This window comes from Heptranchias perlo, chromosome 2, assembly GCF_035084215.1.
Source record: "Heptranchias perlo isolate sHepPer1 chromosome 2, sHepPer1.hap1, whole genome shotgun sequence".
Classification (NCBI taxonomy): domain Eukaryota; kingdom Metazoa; phylum Chordata; class Chondrichthyes; order Hexanchiformes; family Hexanchidae; genus Heptranchias; species Heptranchias perlo.
In genome coordinates, this window is record NC_090326.1 from 49,109,731 (window position 1) to 49,135,328 (window position 25,598).

General features: G+C 41.8%; 1 protein-coding gene across 1 annotated transcript in view; it reads right to left on the reverse strand.

Moving 5' to 3' along the window:
* Positions 1–25,598, reverse strand: part of gad3 (glutamate decarboxylase 3) — a 55,345-nt gene that overhangs the window by 26,985 nt on the left and 2,762 nt on the right. Inside the window, exons 3-8 of the mRNA XM_067995767.1 lie at positions 22,671–22,913; positions 16,882–16,972; positions 10,228–10,340; positions 7,848–7,963; positions 5,563–5,642; positions 2,660–2,714 (exon numbers count right to left, since the gene is read on the reverse strand). Coding sequence (XP_067851868.1) covers positions 2,660–2,714; positions 5,563–5,642; positions 7,848–7,963; positions 10,228–10,340; positions 16,882–16,972; positions 22,671–22,913 — 698 coding nt within the window. The remainder of the gene's footprint in view (positions 1–2,659; positions 2,715–5,562; positions 5,643–7,847; positions 7,964–10,227; positions 10,341–16,881; positions 16,973–22,670; positions 22,914–25,598) is intronic.

Genomic DNA, 25,598 nt, shown 5'->3' on the forward strand with positions numbered 1-25,598 from the left:
ACCACCTTCCTTTGTGCTAGGTATGACTCCAGCCACTGGAGAGTTTTCCCCCTGATTCCCATTGACTTCAATTTTACTACCTTAGTGCCACACTCGGTCAAATGCTGCCTTGATGTCAAGGGCAGTCACTCTCTCCTCACCTCTGGAATTCAGCTCTTTTGTCCCTGTTTGGACCAAGGCTGTAATGAGGTCTGGAGCAGAGTGGTCCTGGCTGAACCCAAACTGAGCATCATTGAGCAGGTTATTGGTGAGTAAGTGCCGCTTGATAGCACTGTAGACGACACCTTCCATCACTATGCTGATGATTGAGAGTAGACTGATGGGGCGGTAATTGGCTGGATTGGATTTGTCCTGCTTTTTGTGGACAGGTCATACCTGGGCAATTTTCCACATTGTCGGATAGATGCCAGTTTTGTAGCTGTACTGGAACAACTTGGCTAGAGGCGTGGCTAGTTCTGGAGCACAAGTCTTCAGCACTACTGGGATGTTTCGGGGCCCATTGCCTTTGTTGTATCCAGTGCACTCAACCTTTTTTTGATATCACGTGGAGTGAATCGAATTGGCTGAAGACTGGCTTCTGTGATGGTGGGGATATTGGGAGGAGGCCAAAATGATCATCCACTCGGCACTTCTGGCTGAAGATGTTGTGAACACTTCAGCCTTGTCTTTTGCACTCACGTGCTGGACTCTGCCATCATTGAGGATAGGGATGTTTACAGAACCTCCTCCTCCCGTTAGTTTAATTTTCCAACACCATTCATGACTGGATGTGGCAGGACTGCAGAGCTTTGATCTGATCCGTTGGTTGTGGAGTTGCTTAGCTCTGTCTATAGCATGTTGCTTCCGCTGTTTAGCATGTATGTAATCCTGTGTTGTAGCTTCACCAGGTTGGCATCTCATTTTTAGGTACGCCTGGTGCTGCTCCTGGCATGCTCTTCTACACTCCTCATTGAACCAGGGTTGATCCCCTGGCTTTTTGGTAATGGTAGAGTGAGGAATATGCCGGGCCATGAGGTTACAGATTGTGCTGGAATACAATTCTGCTGCTGCTGATGGCTCACAGTGTCTCACAGATGTCCAGTTTTGGTATAAATAAATGCAATGGTTTCTACCTAAACAACTCCCTGTGGCAAATCTTTCCTTGCTCCAACAACCACATGAAAAAAAGTCTCCTAACCTCTCTCTTTACTCTCTGATTGACAAATTTTAATTGATGATCCCCTCATCACTGACTCCGCAATCAGAGGAAAACGTCCTTTCCTCGCCTTCATAATTTGAAAATATCTATTAAATTTGCTTGTAATCTCCATTGCTCTAGAGTAAATAGTTCTAGTATATTAAATCTGTTCTCATTATAGTTTATCATCCTTGGCATCATTCCAGTGAATCTACATTGGACTCTCTCTATGGCTTTAATACTTTAATATCTTCCCATACTAGGGTGCAAAAAACTTCACTGAATACTCGAACTACAGCTGAAGTAAAGTTTTGTACACATTTAACATTACTTCTTTGCTCTGTATTCTACACTTTGCTCTGTATTCTACACTTTTATTTATGAAACCCCAAATGCTGTTTACCTTTTTATGGCTTTATCTGCTGCACTTGTGCTTTCAGGGAATTCATCCACACCCTTCAGTATTTTTTCCTTTTGAGTGTGTACTTCCATTCCCTTTTCTTCCTCCCAAATGGTATTACTTCACCTTTCACATTAAATTGCATTTGCCTATTCACTCGCCTGACGAAGGAGGAAAGCTCCGAAAGCTTGTGATTTAAAATAAAACTGTTGGACTATAACCTGGTGTTGTGCAAGTCCTTACATTTGTCCACCCCAGTCCATCACCGGCATCTCTACATCATGCCTAGTCTGCTAACCTAGCTATGTCTTCCTGAAGTCTTTTACAGTCCTCCTTACTGTTCGTCAAATTCCTATCTTTGTGTTATCAGCAAATTCCAGATTGAGTTCTCCAGTGTAAATCATCTCTGTACACAGTGTGAAGAAAAGTTACACAGAATTACATAGATAAAGTGGACCTAACATTGACCCCCTGGGGAGCACCACTTCCAACCCTTCTCCAAATTGAGCAACATTATTAACCCTAAATCTCTGTTTTCTGTTTGTCAACCAACCTTCTGTCCATGCTGCTACGTTTCCTCTTATATTGCCCAGTTATGTGCATCGTTTGATCCATTGAGTTTTCTGTAATTAAGGAATGGAGTGTATCCTGTTGCCTGAGGAACAGCATCTCTTAAACTGGGAGAAGGCAATCCCTTTTTTTAGTCTTGTGGGTGAATTGCCATTTTCTATATTTTAATTGAACCATTACATACAAGTAGTGTGTACTCCATGGCTGGATTATAGAAAGCCTAATTGAAAAGTATAAAAGGAACATTTGTTCACATTCACTACCAAATTTGTATTGCATAAACTCATCCGCAGCAAAATTGAACACACCTACCATCTTGATTTGGATCCGTTAATGTAAATAAAAACAGATCAATTAACCCTTTATTCACCAAAAGAAGATACACCCATAGTATTTACATTAACTAAACATAAAAATGATTTTAGTTGCAGATTCAGTTTCTTACATTTTATATTAAAGAAAACAATAACAGCAAAAATAAGTTTTGATTCACTTTCATAAAAGTCACAAACCTTTTGTTTAGCTTCAATAATTCTTGCTTCTAATTCAGCTGAAATGATCTTCCCTCTAAGAATATAATTAGAGAAATACATAAAGATCTAATTCAAAAGCTTAATGTAGTTCATATTTACACTGCTCAATAAAATTAGAGATTTTTCCTTTGCGTGGTACAACATTGGATTATCCAGTTATTTCCTGATCTCATTTGAGGACTAAGCATGAGGTACTTATCCATTTGTCTCTAGAGAAAAATCAGCAGAGGAGAATGAGTAAATGACATAAATTGGGGGGAAATAAATAAATAATCTGCAAAAATATTCGATAAGACTCTTCTTCATCCAAAGGGGTTTGTGTATTCCTGGAAATGGTTCCTGAAGACTACATGGTGAAGAACTTTGGAATAGCTAAGTAGGGGGAATTGGGAAAAGATTGTTAAGGTCGTGTCTGACTAACTTCATTGAATTTTTTGAGGAGGGAACAAAGAGGGTTGATGAGGGTAGTGCATTTGACGTAGTCTACATGGATTTTAGCAAGGCTTTTGACTAGGTCCCACGTGGCAGACTGGTCAGCAAAGTAAAAGCCCATGGGATCCAAGAGAAAGTGGCAAGTTGGATCCAAAATTGGCTCAGTGGCAGGAAGCAAAGGGTAATGGTTGACGGGTGTTTTTGTGACTGGAAAGCTGTTTCCAGTGGGGTTCTGCAGGGCTCAGTATGAGGTCCCTTGCTTTTTGTGGTATATATTAATGATTTAGACTTAAATGTAGGGGGCATGATTAAGAAGTTTGCAGATGATACAAAAATTGGCCGTGTGGTGGATAGTGAGGAAGAAAGCTGTAGACTGCAGGAGGATATCAGTGGACTGGCCAGGTGGGCAGAAAAGTGGCAAATGGAATTCAATCAGGAGAAGTGTGAGGTAATGCATTTGGGGAGGGCAAACAAGGCAAGGGAATACAAAATAAATGGTAGGATACGGAGAAGTGTAGAGGAACAGAGGGACCTTTGAGTGCATGTCCACAAATCCCTAAAGGCAGCAGGATAGGTGGATAAGGTGATTAAAAAGGCATTCGGGATACTTTCCTTTATTAGCCAAGGCATAAAATATAAGAGCAGGGTGGTTATGCTAGAACTGTATAAAACTCTAATTAGGCCACAACTTGAGTACTGCGTACAGTTCTGGTCTCCACATTACAGGAAAGATGTGATTGCACTCGAGAGGGTGCAGAGGAGATTTACGAGGATGTTGCCAGGACTGGAGAAATTTAACTATGAGGAAAGACTGGACAGGCTGGGGTTGTTTTCTTTGGATCAAAGGAGGCTGAGGGGAGATTTAATTGAGGTGTATAAAATTGAGGGACCTAGATAGAGTGGACAGGAAGGACCTATTTCCCATAGCAGAGAGGTCAATACCCAGGTGGCATAGATTTAAAGTAATTGGTAGAGGGTTAGAGGGGAGTTGAGGAGAATCTTTTTCACCCAGAGGGTGGTGGGGGTCTGGAACTCACTGCCCGAAAGGGTGGTAGAGGCAGAAACCCTCATCGCATTTAAAAAGTACTTGGATATGCACTTGAAGTGCCATAACCTACAAGGTTACGGACCAAGAGCTGGAAAGTGGGATTAGGCTGGATATCTCTATTTCGGCCCGCACAGACACGATAGGCTGAATGGCCTCCTTCTGTGCTGTAAATTTCTATGATTGATTGGAGAGAACAGTTGTGTCCTCTGTATGTTGACCAATTCTACTGGAAGGAAATCCAGTAAGGATATAATTAGGATTACATGTCACTACAGCCAAAGAAATTCTAATATTCCAACTCTCCCTTAGGGCTGAGCCTTACGTTCTAGTCTGAGACCTGAGAAATGGTTTGCTATAACTCTACATTTTGCTTAGCATGTATGAATATGTAGGAAGGAGGAAGCCTCCGAAAGCTTGTGAATTTAAAATAAAATTGCTGGACTATAACTTGGTGTTGTAAAATTGTTTACAATTGTCAACCCCAGTCCATCACCGGCATCTCCACATCATGTATGAATAGGATGACTTAGTTATATTTTGTATGTTATGGACAGGTAATGGTGGTCTAACGTATAATGGCTTGCACTATGTCCATTGAAGCAAAAATTATTTCCCATTACCTTGAGTCAAGATTTTGAATATAAGCAAATAAGTTATATTTATTTTTTTATAGATCTGATTTAGGTATTGATTATGGGTTGTATTTGGAATCATGAATGGTTGGACTATAAGAAGAAAGGAAATATCCACTGCTGATATTTTAAACAACAATGGCTAAAGTGGTGAGTAATGAAATAGGCAGGCGAATGTCCATAGTTAAGTCAATTCCCAGTATGAGCTGTCTGAATGGCTGGAGATAAATTGTGCTTATGTTCCTTACCAATTCAATAATATGCGTTATTTTTTTTAAATGCTTTTGCGTGTCTTACAAAATGTTTGACCTGTCATCCAAACTTTATAACAAAGAGGGAAGAGGTAAAAGCAGGTACAAAGGTAAGTTTTGTGGCTGAACTTTATCCTGGACATGACAGTAATGAGATCTACACTATATGCTCATTCAGTGTCTGACTGATTAGTTTATTTAGCTAATGTTCAAAAAAAAATCTCCTTCAAATATGTGCCAGAAATACTCCACTGCTCCATGAAGTATTGTACAGCAAACAAAGGTTTCAGGAGCACTAACATTAAAGCACTTGTGATTTTAAATTGCTTTGAGAATGTTTGTACCACAGCAGTTTAGTGGCTGAGTCTGTTAGCTTGTTGCAGTTGCCAACATGGCTGGGTTGTACATTGAACAGCCTCTCCCAGAAATTGATGATGTCTTTCCAAATTCTTAAGTGACTAAGAACAAAAATATGGTAATTTTGGATATTTTATAATTGTAGACTGTTACGGGTATTACCTCTCATTGCATTTTACCAGAAACACATTGTCTGTACCAAACCCGAGGACTCCTGCAGCCTTTGTGATTGAATAATGGCTCTAAAGAATAACAGAAAACTGATTATTTCAACTGGAAAATAAACATCTTTAACCAGTCCTAACCACGTTCATTAACAACTAACTTGAAATTTCAAGTTACAGTGGGACTTCTCATTTCAGTTGTACACATCAAAATTCTTCCTTCAACCATCACCATCTTCTTTTGACCTCTGCAGGATAGACTCTGGAAAAAAGCAGGTTCTTGTGACACACTTCCGGATGTAATGGATGCACTCCTGGCTAATGGTTTGCACTTACCTCACTTACCAGCTATAGAGGTCTGGCCTTATGAAATGGAATTTAAACAGGATGAAAATACAGAATAGAATGTTTCTATCTGCTGACTTGGAAAACCATCCTGAATATAAGTAGCATGGATTTCCAAGGTGATAGGAACAGATGTTGGATTTGTATGGAAATTGTAATGAATACGATGTTTAAACATTAATGGGGTAAAATTCTTTTTGTTGATAAGTTCACCAGAAGAATTCCCAATTTTTACTCACACCTGTAAATGTTAGTTTTGCTGATCAAATCTACTCCCAATATGCAGCTTACTGATTGGGAGGCAGAAAAATTGGACAGTTCCACTGCTTGTCAAGGACCTGCAGTATATTTTAAAGGGGGGGGGGGTGCATTTATTGTCAGAAGCTGAATGCAACATTGCTGAAGCAACAGGCAGCATGAATGCAGAACTTGCAGCAGCAAGCTTTCAAATCCATTAAGATGTAAAACACACAAGTGATTGTCAGAAAAAATGTCTCCCAAAGCTCCATCCTGCTTTACCTGACAACATAGGAACAGCAGTAGGCCATTCAGCCCCTCAAGCCTGTTCTGCCATTCAATTAGATTATGGCTGATCTGTCTCTTAACTCCATCTACCTGCCTTGGTTCCATAACCCTTAATACCTTGCCTAACAAAAATTTATCCATCTCAGTTTTGAAATTTTCAATTGATGTAGCCTCAACAGCTTTTTGGGGAAGAGAGTTCTAGATTTCCACTGGTTTGTGCAACAGAGTGTTTTCTGACATCACCCCTGAATGGTCTATCTCTAACTCTAAGGTTATGCCCCCTTGTTCTGGACTCACCCACCAGAGGAAATAGGGTCGATAGAGAGAAACTATCAAATCCGTTAATCATCTTAAACACCTCAATTGGAGCAGCTGAGAATCCCTTTAAGTATTGTTGGAAATGGTCATTTCATAAATTGTACCGCCCATCAAACTCTAATTTCAGCCAGATATACAACGTGACCTCTACTAACTCTTGCATTTCTATGTTCCTATGATAGTGATGAGCAGCAGAAACCCTGATTTATTTTTCCACTCTTTGGGCTCAATTTTGAAAGGATAGCGGGGTGGCAAACCCAAATAAAAACAAACTTATCATTTCCCACGCAATGTAATTGATGGTGATTAAAGTTCTTTCTGGGTTTTGCGCAGAGAGAGACGGAAGTTGGGGGTAGGGATGAGAGGGGCAGGTCGGGGGTGGGGAGAGGGAGACATTGGGGGCTGAGAGGGACGTCTGACATCGGAGCAGGGTGGAAAGGTAGGTTGATTTTGTGTTTTAACTTTGTGCAATGTTTTTTTATTTAATTTATTTTGTTTATTTTTGCCTGATCCGGCCCTTCAGGCATGGTTTCACCTGGCGTGAATCAGAAGCCGTGGGAAAGCCGCCCAGGTACGTTTTAAAATCGTTCTAACTACCTATTATGTCACAAGTAAAGTGCCTTAAGTACCTCAATGAGGTACATTTGGTTCTTTAACTATCATCCCGCTGGCTTTAATTGCCGGCAGGACTTCCAGATTCGGGACGCCCGCGCGCACACAAGTGCGTCTGTGGGAAACTCGCAAGTCGGTGGGTTGGAGCCGGCTTCTGAACCCGCTTTGCAATTTTCGCAGATCCCCCGCCCCCAACAAACCCATAATTTAAGTTTAAAATTGAGCCCTTTATGTCAGGAATGTTGAAGCCAATTGTAGTGCCCACCTACCAATGTCTTGGCTGAGATTAGCCAACTCAACAAAATTTGAACCTGGGACATTCCTGGTCTGTATGGTCAGCACTAGCCTGTGCTTTTACCAAATGAGCCTTTGGGAGAGCTCCATATTACATCTAAGGGCATACAATTTTCTTAGTATTCAATCTTAAAAAGTCTCCAGATAAAATTCCAGTTAAGGGTTTAGTTAACAGTTCAAAATACTTACAAGTTCTGAAGTAAATAAAACCAGCCTGGGAAGGCTGGCTATGCCTTGAGTCTTGACCTCAGGAAAGCGTTTGTAACGAGCAACCAGAATGCTGTACAAGTTTGACATGGCCCCCCCTATAAAACAGAGACTAAAATGTGTTTACAGTCTATCATCTTTGATTTTGATGCCAACATTGCCAGGATTTACACCACAGTTGCTTGTTTTCCTCTATATATTATGGCAACTATCTTTCTCATACCAATGTGAAAATAAATTCTGAACATTTTTTTCAGTTTCCAAATGTAAAGGTAGTTTTTGGGTTGATTTATTTTCTTCTTTCAACTTATTTCCCTTTGAAGAGTTTCCCCTGCTGCATTCAGCTTCACAAAGTCTGGGAATCTACTTCAAGGCTCTTTCAATACTGTTCTTTGGCAACGCCAATGCCTTGGGGTGACTGCCTCTTTGATTTTCCATCCTCTCATGTACAGAAGTACCTGTGAAAAATCGCAGGATATGGATTTGTGTCTAACACCCTACCGGGTGATAATAAATAAAAAGTACCTTGTACCTTTTACCTTTGCAAAGAAAGTTGATGTAATTAATATATTAGAATTCTGTTGGACATCATCACCACGACACTGTGGTTAACATGCCTTTCTCTGCTCTTATGATTGCTTGTAACTCATTAATATGATGCAATACATTTTAGGAGAATTATTATTTGGAAAATTTCTGGTTGTAATTTAATTATGGCATATTTAAAATAAATGAGGCTATCTCACTTTCAAGCATATTTGTGAACTCTATTTTATCTTTTTGCTTATTGACTAAGTTTTAACTAAAGACATATTCCAATGTCACAGTTTGGGATTTTTCATTGTTTCACAGAAAAGAATTGGACATGAGCTATGTTGAAATTGTGTTTTTTTTTTAGCAAAAACTTGCCTAAAGCCATTAGCATCCCAAGACAACCCAGTTGGAACATGAATCAGTAGGTAGACAAATGAGGTGGGAAGGTGATTCTCTCAAGTCACCCAAACAAGATGGACTGTCCCTTTGCACAGAGGATGTGGAGAGAGATACGTTGATATCTGTCCCGGTTCATCCCCAACAGCTTGATAACACAGGACGCTGGTGCTCTACGGGCTGTTCCCCGGCACACACGCCGAGACAGCTATCACCTGCGGCTGGAAGACCATCAACTCTGTGAAGGAGGTCTTTTGGTCCAACCGAAATCTGCTGGTCTTCCAGCTGAAGGAACTGTCCACAACCGAGTGTTGCAGACTGGCACACTCCAAGATCCAGGAGTACATGCTGTGGGACGCACTGAAGCAAGGTGTGACCTACGCAAAGGCCCCCGTGTAAGGTCATCCCACTTTGTATTGTACACCATGAATCATAAGAAATGTACTGTTTGAATTGTAATATTAGGATTGTATTGTGTACATATTGTAATAGTTTGAATTGTATTGGTTTGGATTTGTGATATTTATATTGAACTGTGTGTATCTTTAAATTCTATGAAATGAAGTATATTTTGAAATTTAAACAATGGACAAATTGCTATGTCTGGTTATTCAGAAAGTCACTTCACACCTTGGTGTTAGAAGTCAGTAGAGCAGCAGAAGGCTGCAAAGGGAATGAAACTCTGTCCTGGACGAGGAACAGAGAGATTGTGCTTTTAAGTTGAGTTAAATTACCTACTAGAATGTTCTTTATTTTTGTAATAGTATATGAACAGAAATTACACTGTGTGTTAAGCAACTCTTATCAATTTTGTTGTTCTGTGTGTTTCACCTACTGTGGAATAAAACAGCTTACGATTAGTACCAAACTCTGCCTCAAACCAATATTAATTGAGACTACTTTGGAAAATTGAAGGAGTACACTTACATAAAACTTGAAAACCTGGTCCAGATTACAAGGGAGTTTCATTGTTACACTCTTGGGCCCCTCTATTGTACATGTGGATATAGGGCAGTGGGAGTCAACTTCTATAAAAAGTAAGCATTAAAACTGCTTAAGGAAGTGACTCACACCACTGTATCTGAAAAGATATTTAAGGTACTCCTGAATTTGTTAAAGCAGGAAAAGAATATTTGAGATCTTAGTCTTCTTGCCTATGGGGCAATTTACTGTAAATGTTCTTGATTAAATGTATAATGATTATACCACCTCTATATTAGCACCACTAGTTCACCAAACAATGGGATTGGCCCTAAAATACCAAACTGAAAATTACATTCACACTTCTGTTGAGGCAATTAAAAAAGCTCAGGTAGGTGCACACTTTATTCAGACAGAAATTGTAAATCAATGCAGGCAGTGGGAACATTGGGACTGTGACATCCCACTAGAAAAATAATAGTAGGTATTGTTATGCTTCTGGCAAACCTACCAGGTGAAAAAATTCCATCTGCTTCATTGTGTGACCATCCAACCATTGTGGACATTTTCTTCAAAAGGATTTCTTCCATGATGATGAACACTGGAGCTATTTCATACGTGAACCTGTCAAAGGAACAAAACACTAATGTGACCAATAAATTGCTTTTAATAGAATCATAGAATCGTTACAGCACAGAAGGAGGCCATTCGGCCCATCAAGCCAATGCCAGCTCTTTGTAAGAGCAATCCAGTTAGTCCCATTGTTCTGGTATTTCCCTGTAGCCCTGCAAATTTTTCCTTCAAATATCTATCCAATTCCTTTATGAAAGCCACGATTGAATCTGCCTCTGCCACCCTTTCAGGTAGGGTATTCCAGATCATAACCACTCTCTGCGTAAAAAAAGTTTTTCCCCACGTCGGCTTTGGTACTTTTGCCAATCACCTTAAATCTGTGTCCTCTGGTTCTCGACCCTCCTGCCAATGGGAACGGTTTCTCTATTTATCTAAACCTGTCATGATTTTTGAACCCTTATCAAATCTCCTCTCAACCTTCTTTGCTCTAAGCAGAACATCCCCAGCTTCTCCACATAACTGAAGTCCCTCATCCCTGCAACCATTCTAGTAAATCTTTTCTGCACCTTCTCTAAGGCCTTCACATCCTTCCTAAAGTATCGTTTCCAGAATTGGACACAATACTCTAGTTGTGGCCAAACCAGTGTTTTATAAAGGTTCATGATGACTTCCTTGCTTTTGTACTCTATTCCTCTATTTATAAAGCCCAGGATCCCGTATGCTTTTTTAACTGTTTTCTCAACCTGTCCTGCCACCTTCAAGGATTTGTGCACATAAACCCCCAGATCTCTCTGTTCCTGCACCCCTTTTAGAATTGTACCACTTAGTTTATATTGCCTCTCCTCGTTCTTCCTGCCAAAATTAAGCACTTCTCTATATTAAATTTCATCTGCCACGTGTCCACCCGTTCTACCAGCATATCTATGCACACTTGAAGTGTATTACTATCCTCCTCACTGTTTACTACGCTTCTAAGTTTTGTCTCCTCTGCAATTTTGAAATTGTGTCCTGTACACCCATGTTCAAGTCATTAATATATATCAAAAAAAGCAGAAGTCCTAGTACCGACCCCTGGGGAAAACCACTGTCCGAGAAACAACCGTTTACCACTACTCTCTGTTTCCTGCCACTGCCCCTTTTATTCCATGGGCTTCAATTTTGCTGACAAGACTATTACGTGGCACTTTATCAAATGCCTTTTGAAAGTCCATGTACACACAACCACTTTGCCCTCATCAACCCTCTCTGTTACCTCATCAAAAAACTCAATCATGTTAGTTAAACATGATTTGCCTTTAACAAATGCTTTCCTTTATTAATTCACACTTGTCCAAGTGACTGTTAATTTTGTCCCGGATTATCGTTTCTAAAAGCTTTCCCCACCACCGAGGTTAAACCGACTAACCTGCAGTTGCCGGGTTTATTCTTATGCCCTTTTCTGAACAAGGCTGTAACATTTGCAGTTCTCCAGTCCTCTGGCACCATCCTCATATTTAAGGAGCATTGGAAGATTATGGCCAGCATCTCCACAATTTCTACCCTTATTTCCCTCAGCAACCTAGGATGCATCCCATCCGGACCGGGTGACTTATCTACTTTTAGCGCAGCCAGCCTTTCTAGTACCTCCTCTTTATCAATTTTCACCCCATCCAGTATCGCAACTACCTCCCCTTTTATTGTAACTTTGGCAGCATCTTCTTCATTGGGAAAGACAGATGCAAAGTACTCATTTAGTACCTCAGCCATGCCCTCTGCCTCCAGGCATTGATCTTTTTGGTCCCTAATCGGTCCCATCCCTCCTCTTGCTACCTGTTTACTCTTTATATGCCTATAGGAGACTTTTGTATTCCCTTTTATGTTAGCTGTCAGTTTATTCTCATACTCTCTCTTTGCCCCTCTTATTTCCTTTTACACTTTTCCTCTGTACTTTCTATATTCAGCCTGGTTCTCACTTGTATTATCAATCTGACATCTGTCATACGCACCCTTTTTCTGCTACATCTTACTCTTTATCTCCTTCGTCATCCAGGGAGCTCTGACTTTGGTTGCCTTACCTTTCCCCCTTGTGGGAATGTACCTAGACTGTAGCCAAACTAACTCCTCTTTAAAGGCTGCCCATTGATCGATTACAGTTTTAGCTGCCAACCTTTGATTCCAATTTACCCGGGCCAGATCCGTTCTCAACCCACAGAAATTGGCCCTCCTCCAATTAAGTATTTTTACTCTAGATTGCTCCTTGTCCTTTTCAATAACTAATCTAAACCTTATGATACTATGATCACTGTTCCCTAAATGTTCTCCCACTGACACTTGCTCCTCTTGACCTGCCTCATTGCCCAGAATCGGATCCAGCAATACCTCCTTCCTCATTGGGCTGGAAACATAGTGATCAAGAAAGTTCCCCTGAAGGCACTTCAGAAATCCCTCCCCCTCTTAGGGGCTTTTACACTATTATTATCCCAGTCTATATTAGGATAGTTAAAATCCCCTGTTATCACTACTCTATGGTTCTTGCACCTCTCTGTAATTTCCTTGCAAATTTGCTCCTCTATTTCCTTCCTTGGTGGCGTATAGAAAACACCCAGTAGTGTAATGGCACCTCTATTGTTTCTGAACTCTAACCAAATAGATTCTGTCCATGACCCCTCAAGGACATCCCCTCTTTACAGTGCTGCAATATTCTTCTTAATCAATACTGCCACCCCCCACCTCCTTTTTTTCCCTTCCCTATTTTTCCTAAATATTTAGTACCCAATCCTGCCCTTTTTTGAGCCAGATCTCCATTACATCATATTCCAATATGGTTATTTGCACCTACAGCTCACCAACCTTATTTACCACGCTTCTTAGGTTTAGAGTGCATGTGTGTAAACACATCTTAGACCTTCTCATATTCTCTCTTAGTCTGATCCTACCTAATGCTGTACTATTTCTTGCTCTAGTGCTCTCTGTCTCTCCCAATCCTTTGTGCACCTTGTTTCTCCTTTCTAATGCTACATCCTGGTGCCCATCTTCCAACCAAATTAGTTTACCCCCCCCCCACTCCACCCTGCCACAGCACCAGTGAGCCTCCCCACGAGGACATTGGTCTCAGCTCTGTTGAGGTGCAACCCGTACATCTTGAATAGGTTCCTCCTGCTCAAGAACTGGTTTCAATGCCCCAAGATTCTGAAGCCCTCCCTTCTGCACAATATCTCTAGCCATTCATTAACATGCCTTATCTTCCTATTTCTGTACTCACTAGTTGGTAGCACTGGGAGTAATCCAGAGATTACTACCTTTGAGGTCCTGCTTTTTAACTTCCTCCCTAGCTCCAGAAACTCTAGCCTCAGGTCCTCATCCCTTTCCTTTCGTTGGTACCCACATGGACCACAACTCCTGGCTGATCCCCTTACTCCCGCAGAATGTTCTGCACTCTCTCCATGATTTCCTTCACCTTGGCACCAGGGAGGCAACACATCATGCAGGACTCACGTCGATGGTCACAGAAACAACTGTCTGTCCCCCTGACTATTGAATCCCTTTTGACTACTGCATTTCTACACTTCACTGTGGCCCCCCTGTGCAGTCCTTTGCCCCATGGTGCCATGCTCAGGACTGCACTCCTTCGAGGTGTCATCACCCTCACTGATATTCAATGCTGAATACTGGTTTGAGAGTGCCACACACCCAGAAGATTCCTGCACTGCCTGCCTCTTCCTACCCTTTTGATGACCACCTACTTACTATCCTGAACTCTCTGTGGCTGCGGAGTGACCACCTCCTGAAATGTACGATCCAGGAAACCTTCAGCCTCCTTTATGCTCTGCAGTGACTCCAGCTGCCCCTCAAGCTCAGAAATCCTCAGCTTGAGCTCGAACAGCTGGAGGCATTTCCTGCCCATGTGGCCCTTCAGGACACATGAAGTGTCCTGAAATTCCCACATGGTGCAGGAATTGCAGACAATGGGACTCAGCTGCCCGTCCATTATATTTAGAAACATTTTTTCTAAACTCCCTTTATATACTCTTACTATTAATTTACTTACTGTTTACTCACCCCGATTAACCTATCGTTTAATTCAGGGTCTCTCAGAGCTCCTCCTCTCTGTTCACTGTCCTTCCCCCTCTACACCTAATTTCTCCTCTCACTAATTATTCAAGTTCCCACTTGGTTCGCAATCCACTCTGTTGACTCTGTGCTTCAGCTATTTTAACCTCAACTAAGTTGTAACTCAGGATATTGAACAGGCAAAGTTAATCTGATCAAGAGGAATCTTGTCATTAAAGATAATGAGCTACAATGACAAAATTCTCAAAATCCTCATCTCATAAAAGAGATACTTTGATATATTTTGCTAAGTTCTAGGTCTGAAACTGATACAGTGGGGCGTGAGGATGAGGCCTGGGAGTTAAAATCGGTTGGTACTCACATTGGCGAAGTCGGGACAGTTTACAGCTTGCCTTGGCCCCCGCCTGCCTGACCCCCGCCAAAGTTTATATTGTCCCCTTGAAAGGCATTGAGCAAATTAAAATTTTTGTCTGGTTAGGTTGTAAAGATGCTTAAAAGCTGTGTTAGTACAGACCTAAGATGGACCCTTCTCTATTTATTAAGTCTAAGACAGCTGTTCCCTGGTGCTGTGTCTGATTACAGCCATGTAATCTGTTGACGTGGATTTGAATTTTTTGTTTATTTTAATTTACTGGGGACCGGGTATGAGTTTGTCGGCAGTTGTCGCAAACAGGCAGTGAAATGCTAATCCAGTTAAGATTCTGGACAGTGTTTGTCTGCCTTCTTATTAGCATTCTAAGGAGCCTTGTACCTGATATTATGATGCAATCTTAGAAAAAATATTACAAGAGTTTACTCTAACGTCGTGGCAACATTCTCCGTTCACGTTTCGTAAAATATTAACTGTCTGTATCGTATTTGCTGCTTCAAGTCATTTAGGTGCAACAAATTTGATTAGTTTTAGTTTGTACGAAATTTGTTTAGTGTGGGAGCACCCAACACATGGTCCTGGGCAAATTGCCCCACAAGCTCCTTTCATCTGGACCTAATGGGACATCACTGCTTACAGAGGCTGTTAACAGGCTATTTCAATGTGAAAATCGCAGATAAAAATCTCAGATGCAAAGCCCAAACTGTAATGGATAATGAGTGGAGTAGATCCTAAACAGAAGGAAAGTTAGAAGAGCTATTTCAGGACATAACAGATAACAAAATGTGAAGCTTAATGTGAAGGAATAACTGTTTCTAGTGCTCTACAGTTCTGTGGCTAGGCAATCCAGGAGTGGAGCAGCACTCAAAGGGAGCACTGATCACAAAATCATGGGCTCACAGTAACTGATTTTGTGACAGAAAAGCAGGGACTGCATGCCCAAAATGTCTTGGCCAGCGCGCCCTGGGAGTTCCTGACTGTGGAATGAGGTCTTTAATGCCTACCGCAGAATTTCTCTCCAGCTATCTTTTTTCCTTGTTTTCCTTCCTGAAACAATTTTCCACATTATAATTGTACTGGAGCCAAAACCCGCTGTTCTGATTTGAATGGTGTCAGGTAACACCAATAATGTCATTGACGTGCAGCTCCTTCATCGTCATTTAATTCACAGCTTGCACACTTCAACAGTGACAAGAGTAAGGCTCCCTGGGCACACATGCACCTCACAATATTAGACAGAATAAAAAAAATGCAATTTATTTGAACTGTATCCTGAGGATATGGTAGAGCAAGATAGCAGCAAAGGAATAGTTTGGTATTCATGGTAGTTGAGATGGGGAAGAGGGCAATGGTGGGGATAATGTATTAGCGCACTTTATTGGGCACATGTGGATATGTCTTTGCATCGAACAGGAACTTAAAAACCTCTCTGCCTCTCCACTTCTCTCCTCCTTAAAACCTACCTCTGATCAAACTTTTGGTTACCTGTCCTAATATCTCCTTCTGTGGCCGAGTGTCAAATTTTGTTTGATTACGCTCCTGTGAGATGTTTCACTATGTTAAAGGCGCTATATAAATGCAAGTTGTTGTTGCTGATGTTGTCAAGTCAAAGTTTGGTTGATTAAAGCCATGATGATCACTAGCAGAACCATCCCTGCTCTGGAAATTGTCCAAAGGTCCAGCATATTTGCCAACTTCGCCAGTGAAAAATAAACAGTGAAGGCAGATTGCCGCAGACATGCCTAGTCCTTAGACTGTAGGCCTTAGGCTGTAGACTCAAGAGATAGAGATGAGAAAGGGGATCGCCTATCAAACAATCTTGTATTTCCTGTTCATGAATGTGAGAAGGTGTAAAAACAGCCTCCATTAATATGGAAGTAATATTAAAGTCTTGGATGCACTTGGCCTTTGTAGAGAGTGGATGGCTGTTCTGAGGAAAAGATGGCTTTGTTCAATGTGAAAAAAGCAGCTTCAACACTGAGGAGATGTGACAGTTTCACTTGAGTTGGAAGAGACAGTGAGGCCATGAAAGATGATAAATAAAAGAGGGCTATTATTATTAATGGAGCTATTAATACCTTTGACTGTAATTTCTATACTGACAACTGCAAAGCAACAATAAGGTATGTTCTCTCCTTTCTTCAAAGTGAATTTGCATAAACAAGCACTTACATGTTGGTGTTCGCAGCAGCAGTTAGCCATTCTCCTGCTAACCCAATAATGTCCAGACCACTTGAGAGTTGATTGAAAAAGCGGGGGTGGCCTGTAGAAGGAAAGTTTAATTGTCATGACTCTTACTCTACTTTGTGTAAATGTTTGCTTTATTTTCACTACTGAGGGAAGGATTTTATTTTCAGTTGATATTTGAATCTTTTTTAGTCCGTTTTATGGGGGTGAATTTCCACAAGAGTTCTCTCGATCATCTGTCACAACTCCGGCAGAATCATAGAATCATAGAAGGTTACAGCACGGAAGGAGGCCATTCGGCCCATCAAGTCCACGCCGGCTCTATGCATGAGCAATCCAGCTAGTCCCACTGCCCAGCCCTATCCCCGTAGCCCTGCACATTTTTTCCTTTCAAGTACTTATCCAGCTCCCTTTTGAAGGCCATCATTGAATCTGACTCCACCACTCCCTCGGGCAGTGCATTCCAGATCCTAACCACTCGCTGTGTAAAAATGTTTTTCCTCATATCACCTTTGGTTCTTTTGCCAATCACCTTAAATCTATGCCCTCTGGTTCTTGACTCTTCTGCCAATGGGAACAGTTTCTCTCTATCCACCCTTCATGATTTTGAATACCTCTATCAAATCTCCTCGCAACCTTCTCTGTTCCAAACAGAACAATCCCAGCCTCTCCAGTTTATCCACGTAATTTAAGTCCCTCATCCCTGGAGCCATTCTAGTAAATCTCTTTTGCACCCTCTCTAAGACCTTCACATCCTTCCTAAAGTGCGGCGCCCAGAACTAGACACAATACTCCAGTTGTGGCCGAGCCAGTGTTTTATAAAGGTTCATCATGACTTCCTTGCTTTTGTACTCTATGCCTCTATTTATAAAGCCCAGGAAACCGTTTGCTTTTTTAATCGCTTTCTCAACCTGCCCTGCCACCTTCAACGATTTATGCACATATACCCCCAGATCCCTCTGTTCCTCCGCCCCTTTTAGAATTGTACCCTCCAGTTTATATTGCCTCTCCTCATTTTTCATACCGAAATGCATCACCTCGCATTTTTCCGCTTAGACTTCATCTGCCACGTGTCCACCCATGCCACCAGTGTGTCTATGTCCTCTTGAAGTCTATCGCTAACCTCCTCACTGTTCACTACCTTTCCAAGTTTTGTGTCATCCGCAAATTTTGAAATTGTGCCCTGTACTCCCAAGTCCAAGTCATTAATATATATCAAGAAAAGCAGTAATCCCAGCACCGACCCCTGGGGAACACCACTGTACACCTCCCTCCAGTCCGAAAAATAACCACTCACCACTACTTTCTGTTTCCTGTCATTTAGGCAATTCTGTATCCATGTTGCTATTGTCCCCTTTATTCCATGGGCCGCAATCTTAATAGCAAGTCTACCGTACGGCACTTTATCAAACGCTTTTTGAAAATCCATATTCACCACATCAACTCCATTGCCCTCATCTACCCTCCCTGTTACCTCATCAAAAAACTCTATCAAGTTTGTTAAACATGATTTGCCTTTAACAAATCCGCGCTGGCTTTCCCTAATCAATCCACACTTGTCCAAGTGACTGTTAATTCTGTCCTGGATTATCGTTTCCAAAAGTTTCCCCACCACCGAGGTTAAACTGACTGGCCTGTAGTTGCTGGGTTTACCTTTACACCCTTTTTTGAACAAGGGTGTAACATTTGCAATTCTCCAGTCCTCTGGCACCACCCCCATATCTAAGGATGTCTGGAAGATTGTAGCCAGTACCTCCACAATTTCCCCCCTTACTTCCCTCAGCATCCTAGGGTGCATAGGAACATAGGAACAGGAGTAGGCCATTCAGCCCCTCGTGCCTGCTCCGCCATTTGATAAGATCATGCCTGATCTGTGATCTAGCTCCATATACCTGCCTTTGGCCCATATCCCTTAATACCTTCGGTTGCCAAAAAACTATCTATCTCACATTTAAATTTAGCAATTGAGCTAGTATCAATTGCCGTTTGTGGAAGAGAGTTCCAAACTTCTACCACCCTTTGTGTGTAGAAATGTTTTCTAATCTCGCTCCTGAAAGGTCTGGCTCTAATTTTTAGACTGTGCCCCCTACTCCTGGAATCCCCAACCAGCAGAAATAGTTTCTCTGTATCCACCCTATCTGTTCCCCTTAATATCTTATAAACTTCGATCAGATCACCCCTTAACCTTCTAAACTCTAGAGAATACAACCCCAATTTGTGTAATCTCTCCTCGTAACTTAACCCTTGAAGTCCGGGTATAATTCTAGTAAACCTACGCTGCACTCCCTCCAAGGCCATCCCATTGGACCAGTGACTTATCTATTTTAAGTATGGCTAGCCTTTCTAGTACCTCTTCTTTATCAATTATTAGCCCATCCAGTATCTTAACTATATCTTCTTTTACCGAGACTCTGGCAGCATCTTCTTCCTTGGCAAAGACCGATGCAAAATACTCATTTAGTACCTCAACCATGCCCACTGCCTCCATGAGCAGATCCCCTTTATGGTCCCTAATCGGCCCCACCCCTCCTCTTACTACCCGTTTATTGTTAACATGTCTGTAGAAGACTTTTGGATTCCGTTTTATGTTGATCGCTAGTCTATTCTCATACTCTCTCTTTGCCCCTCTTATTTCCTTTTTCACTTCCCCTCTGAACTTTCTAGGTTCTGCCTGGTTCTCACTTGTGTTGTCAACCTGACATTTGTCATATGCTGCTTTTTTCCGCTTCATCTTATTCTCTATCTCCTTTGTCATCCAGGGAGCTCTGGCTTTAGTTGCCCTACCTTTCTCCCTTATTGGAATGATATTAAGGGGAACAAATAGGGTGGATAGAGAGAAACTATTTCCGCTGGTTGGGGACTTTAGGAGTAGGGGGCACAGTCTAAAAATTATAGCCAGACCTTTCAGGAGCGAGATTAGAAAACATTTCTACACACAAAGGGTGGTAGAAATTTGGAACTCTCTTCCGCAAACGGCAATTGATACTAGCTCAATTGCTAAATTTAAATCTGAGATAGATAGCTTTTTGGCAACCAAAGGTATTAAGGGATATGGGCCAAAGGCAGGTATACGGAGTTAGATCACAGATCAGCCATGATCTTATCAAATGGCGGAGCAGGCACGAGGGGCTGAATGGCCTACTCCTGTTCCTATGTTCCTATGTTCCTTGTCTGTACCCGAATCATCTCCTCTTTAAAGGCTGCCCACTGTTCAATTACAATTTTGCCTGCCAATTTGTGATTCCAATTTACCTGGGCCAGATCTGTTCTTATCCCACTGAAATTGGCCCTCCTCCAATTGAGTATTTTTACTTTAGAATGGACAGAGTCTTTTTCCATAGCTATTCTAAACCTTATGATACAAAGATATCTGCTCCCTAAATGCTCTCCCACTGTCACTTGTTCCACTTGGCCCGTCTCATTCCCTAGAACTAAGTCCAGCAATGCGTCCTTCCTTGTTGGGCCAGAATAGCTGCAGAAATCCTCAAAAAACGGTGTAAATGGTTATTAAGCCATTTTCCCAGGGTTTCCGCAGCTCATCCACTGAAGTTACGGCAGGTGATCGAGAGAACGTTCCCCTAAGTTTTTTTAATGCAATTCAGTAACTTTGTTTTCCTTCTAATTGCCAATGTTGAAAGCTTGCATTGAGGTATGGTAGGCCAGTGCCTCTTTTGGTGCATTCATTGTGCCTACATAAATAATGGGCAACACGGGACCAAGTATGCTTGGAATGGTCAAGACTAGGCACAAGAGTACTGCAACTTGCGGTGGGACTTTTCCCTAAAATTCTGAATTGATTCAAATTGGGTAATAATTTTCTAAGATATATCCAAATTAGTTGGTAGGATTCCTTAATTTAAATTGGTGTTTCCAAATAGATTTCCCTGTTGTATTTTAAAGTATTTGTTTATTTATATATTTAAAAGGGTATTTATTGAGGCAGATGTCCTTTCGAATTGGAATGGCCTTTATATTATGGCACCTTTACACTATCATTGCTATCCTGTACCATGTTCATTGTCCCTACCCAGCCCCACCTCCTTGGTGCTCAGTTTAAAATGGCAACTTATGCAATGCAATTAATTGGTTAAAGGTGCTGATCTGAGCTTTATTATTAGTACATTGCTGTACAATTGTATCAGTGCTCTATTTCATAACATAGATGCAGTTGTGAAATGTTGAATTTATAATCTGCCTGCTCATTTGTGGTAACGCAGGATGTTTCTGCCACATTGTTAAAGTGGGGTCACGGGCAGTATTAATGTGTCACATAAGACATTACCCCTGTAATTGAATTGAGTTTAAACATCATATCAACCACAGCCATCATGGTGCATGTTATGCTACACTGAATGGCGTATCAGAAATAGATTGCCACAATCTGCATTAAACTAAAAATATGCACATGGACTCCTGACTGATGGATATAAACTTACACTGGTCTTAATGTTGGTTTGTGTAAATTATTACTTGGTATTTCTGCACCAGAGACCATATGCCACTTTACACTTGCAGCATTCTGTGAGGCCATTGCGTGCTTGATACACAAATAATAATACAGAAGTAATGTCGGGATAGCAAAACAGAAATTCGCATCTATATAGGAATGCACGACTGTACTTTACACTGTTGAATAAAATGGAGCACAAAGAACACACAGTGTTGGAGTGCTGATGCATGAGAAAACTAGAATTCTACCCAGCATGTGGTTCACCAGAGAGGATGGAACAGCAGGGCACCCATTGAAAAAAGACGTTAATAAACTTGTAGAATGGGTGTGTAAATAGCAAATGAATTTCAATTTAACTATTTGTGAGGTGGTGCCTTTTGGTAGGAGAAATAAGGAGGCCACATACTCCTTGGAAAATAAGAGTCTAAATGGGGTAGAGGAGCAAAGGGATCTAGGGGTACAGATTCACAAATCATTAAAAGTAGCAACGCAGGTTAACAAGACCATAAAAATGCAAACAAAGCACTGGGGTATATTTCTAGAGGAATAGAATTGAAAAGCAAAAAAGTTATGTTAAACTTGTATAGAACCTTGGTTAGACCACACCTAGAATATTGTGCACAGTTCTGGTCTCCATATTATAAAAGAATATAAAGGCACTGGCGAAGGTGCAAAAAGGATTTACAAGGATGATACCAGAACGAAAAGGTTATAACTTTCAGGAAGACTGAACAGGCTAGGGCTCTATTCTTTAGAAAAGAGAATGCTGAGGGGTGACCTAATAGAAGGGGTTTGATAAGGTAGACCTAGGGAAAATGTTCCGACTTGTGGGGGAGTCCAAAACCAGGGATCATAAATATAAGATAGTCACTAATAAATCCAATAAGGAATTCAGGAGAAATTTCTTTACTCAAAGAGTGGTTAGAATGTGGAACATGGAGTAGTTGAGGCGACCAGCATACATGCATTTAAGGGGAAGTTAGATAAGCATATGAGGGAGAAAGGAATAGAAGGATATGCTGATATGGTTAGATGAAGTAAAGTGGGAGGAGGCTCGTGTGGAGCATAAACATCGGCATAGACCAGTTGGGCCGAATGGCCTGTTTCTGTGCAGTAAATTTGATGTACTAGCTGAGAAAGGCCATAGCATTAGTGCCGACTCAATAAAGCCATAATGGTGGACTTAGTTTTTAATAAGAAAATCATTTTTGCCACTATTGTTGTAATTGCAAACTGGTTATTCTAAACAGGAATCTCTGATGACCAACACATACCTTTTGCAGTCTAGTTGAAGGCTATCATCTTGAACATGATTTATGTTTACCTGTTTTGACTCCATATTTTAATGTATCCCTGCAGTCAACAAGAAGTTGTTCAAGAGGCTCTGGCTGGTCAGATAATTCCAGGTTGAAACCCTCTATTCCTTCGAGAAACTGGTGAGGATAGTGGAAATCCAGAACCTTTGATGTTCTGTCAAATGTTTTTCTGATATAATTCAGCAGAACTTCAACAATGTCCATTAAAAACTGCATAGTATATTCTTCACCATTTTTAGCTGGTAACAAATCTATGAACAAATATCTTATTATTTCTTTGTAGCAAAGCAGGTGAAAAACAATTCCAGAAGCCTGGTAACTGTAGAATTTAACACTTTGCTTTCTCTCATCAAAAAAAATGTAATTTAGTTATTTTTCAACTTGCTCAACTTGAAAATGTAAAAAGTCAGCTCTGGAGAGATTAGCCAAGAAGAACAGCACACTTAGCATGTGATTGATTTTGTGATATGTTGTTCCCTATGGCTGGGATTCACTTCCTTAGGGTGGAGTTCCGTCAGGGTGGGACTTCTGCCCGCTCCCTCCTAATCCACCCAACCCATTCCATTTCCCTAGATCGGGATTCATCCTGTATGCAAAGTGGGTTTGTGGTGCATTAGGGTTAGGGTTAGGATTCCTGCCATCAAAAGGGAGTCTGCCAGTGTGAAAAGGGGAAATTTGACGACGGCACAGCGGGGACACCACCGCAGCACCAGAAGAGCTGACGACGGACCTTAAAGGAGCTGAAACGGCCCGAAAATCAGAATCGCTGTCCTACGCTGAAGACCTCGGGCAAAATTAGGGCCTTCAGCAGATAAGAGCTTTGAAGACAAACTGGAGAAAGACTGCAACAAAGTCCTGCTTGTGTAGACCACAAGACCACTACTGCTACATCCCGTGGCTGACTGCCACCTTTCCCATGATAGCCCCAAGAAGTGGCGGTAAGTGAAGCAGATAGAAAGGAAATTCTCTAGGAACCCATGCCTTCACCAACATTTGGATGTGGCGGGTGGGGAAGGAGTGGCCCAGCGGTGGACCAACGAGGATGTACTACTTTGAGTCTCCTGACTAGAAAAAGACTCTCTTGAATGATGTAGGTGATTGGCTCATTTTCAGATAGCTGCCATTACAATGAGCAAGAATTTGCGTCCTTTATAGTCTGCTGATAACCTAGTCGGCAAGTCACACCTCGGCCACTCCTCATAATCTCCTCGCACTGTATCCTTCTTTGAACACCTCACCCTTTTCCATCCCTTGTGCCTCTCATTTAAAATCCTTATCATTTACTGCCCTCCCAAGTCCAATGCTAGCTTTGCTTCTGAGATGCCTTCCATTTTCTCTTCCTTAGACTCAACACCTGCCAATTTCTCATCTCTGGTGATTTCAACCTAAATCTTAATCTCTTCCCCCACCCCCTGAGCTGCCTCTCCTCCAACTTCACTGTTCTCCTGTCCCCCTTCAAATAAACTCCTCCACCTACATCCTTGGCCATCCGCCTGACCTCATCAGCTCTCATTACTGCTCTATATCCAAAGTCTCGATCGCTGATAAAGCTATTGCTGACCATTTTCTTGTCTCCCTTTCCACTTACGTTCCCCTACTATCCCTCATTCACATTAATCTCACCTCTCACCCATTCAAAAACATGTCCCGCAGCGACCTCACAATTGCACTCTCTCTTGCAACCTCCCCTGCCTTGGGACCTCCACCTGATTGGATATCTCTGCTGCTGTCTATTTGCTTAACTGCTTCCTCACCTTTATCTTTGATGCCTTTGTGCCTATCAAATCAATCACTGATTCCCACTCCCATTGCTCCTTCTGGTACAACCCCAACCTCTGCTCTATTAAGTTAGACAGGCACGAACTCAAACATTTATCTTGCACCACTGACCTAGGCATCAGATGCCAGATCAGGCTTGATCGCACCGATCGCATCGTAACGATGCCTCTTTATCCTTAGCCAAAACCGCCTCCTGCTGCAGGATCATCCTCAAGGTCCCTTTTTTACACTTCCAACCATCTCCATACAGCAAATGTAAAGAGCTCATAGATTTCTTCATATCAAAGATCCAGACAATCTATGCAGCTGCCTCCACCACTTCTTTCCTCCTCCTCACCCCCAGCCTCTCTCCGGCCTCCCACCCATTCTACCCTGCACAGCTGCCTTCTCACCATTTATCCCCATTCTCCCACCTGAATGCTCCAAGGTCATCTCATAAATGATACCCCTCTCATGTTCTCTTGCTACTCAACTCCTGACTACTCAATTCCATTCACCATACTAGCTGATAACATCAATGGTTCTCTTTCCTCAGACATAGTCACCTCCAGAGTCCCTCAAGGGTATATTCTCGGCCTTCTCTTCTCTGTGCTGTCTCTTGGTGATATTGTCTACAGGAATGGGGTCAGAATCCACATGTATGATAATGGCACCCAGCTCTACATCCTCGCCACTTCTCTTGACCCTTTCACTCCTCTGTTGCTATCAGACTGCTTGTCTGACATCAAGTTCTGGTTGAATAACTACTTTCTGTAACTCAGCATTGGGAAGACCTAAGCCATCGTCTTTGCTCCCACCAGAAACATCACACCCTTGCCTCTGATGTCATGTCCCACATGAACCACTGTCCCAGGGCAATACAGACTCTTGGCAATATTGACATCTTATTTGGCCTTAAGCTTTAAACCTCACATCTTATTCATAACCATGATTGCTTACATTCACCTCCACGACATTGCTTAACTCCACCCCACCCCACCTCAGTTCCTCTGCTACTGATACCATCATGGAGGTCTTGGTCATTTCCAGACTTGACTATTTCAGCACCGCTTACAGGCCTCCCATCCTCCACCCTCCATATTTTCCAACTTGTCCAAAATTCTGCTGCTTATATCCTATCCCACTCTAATCCCGTTCATCCATTACCCCCACCCTCA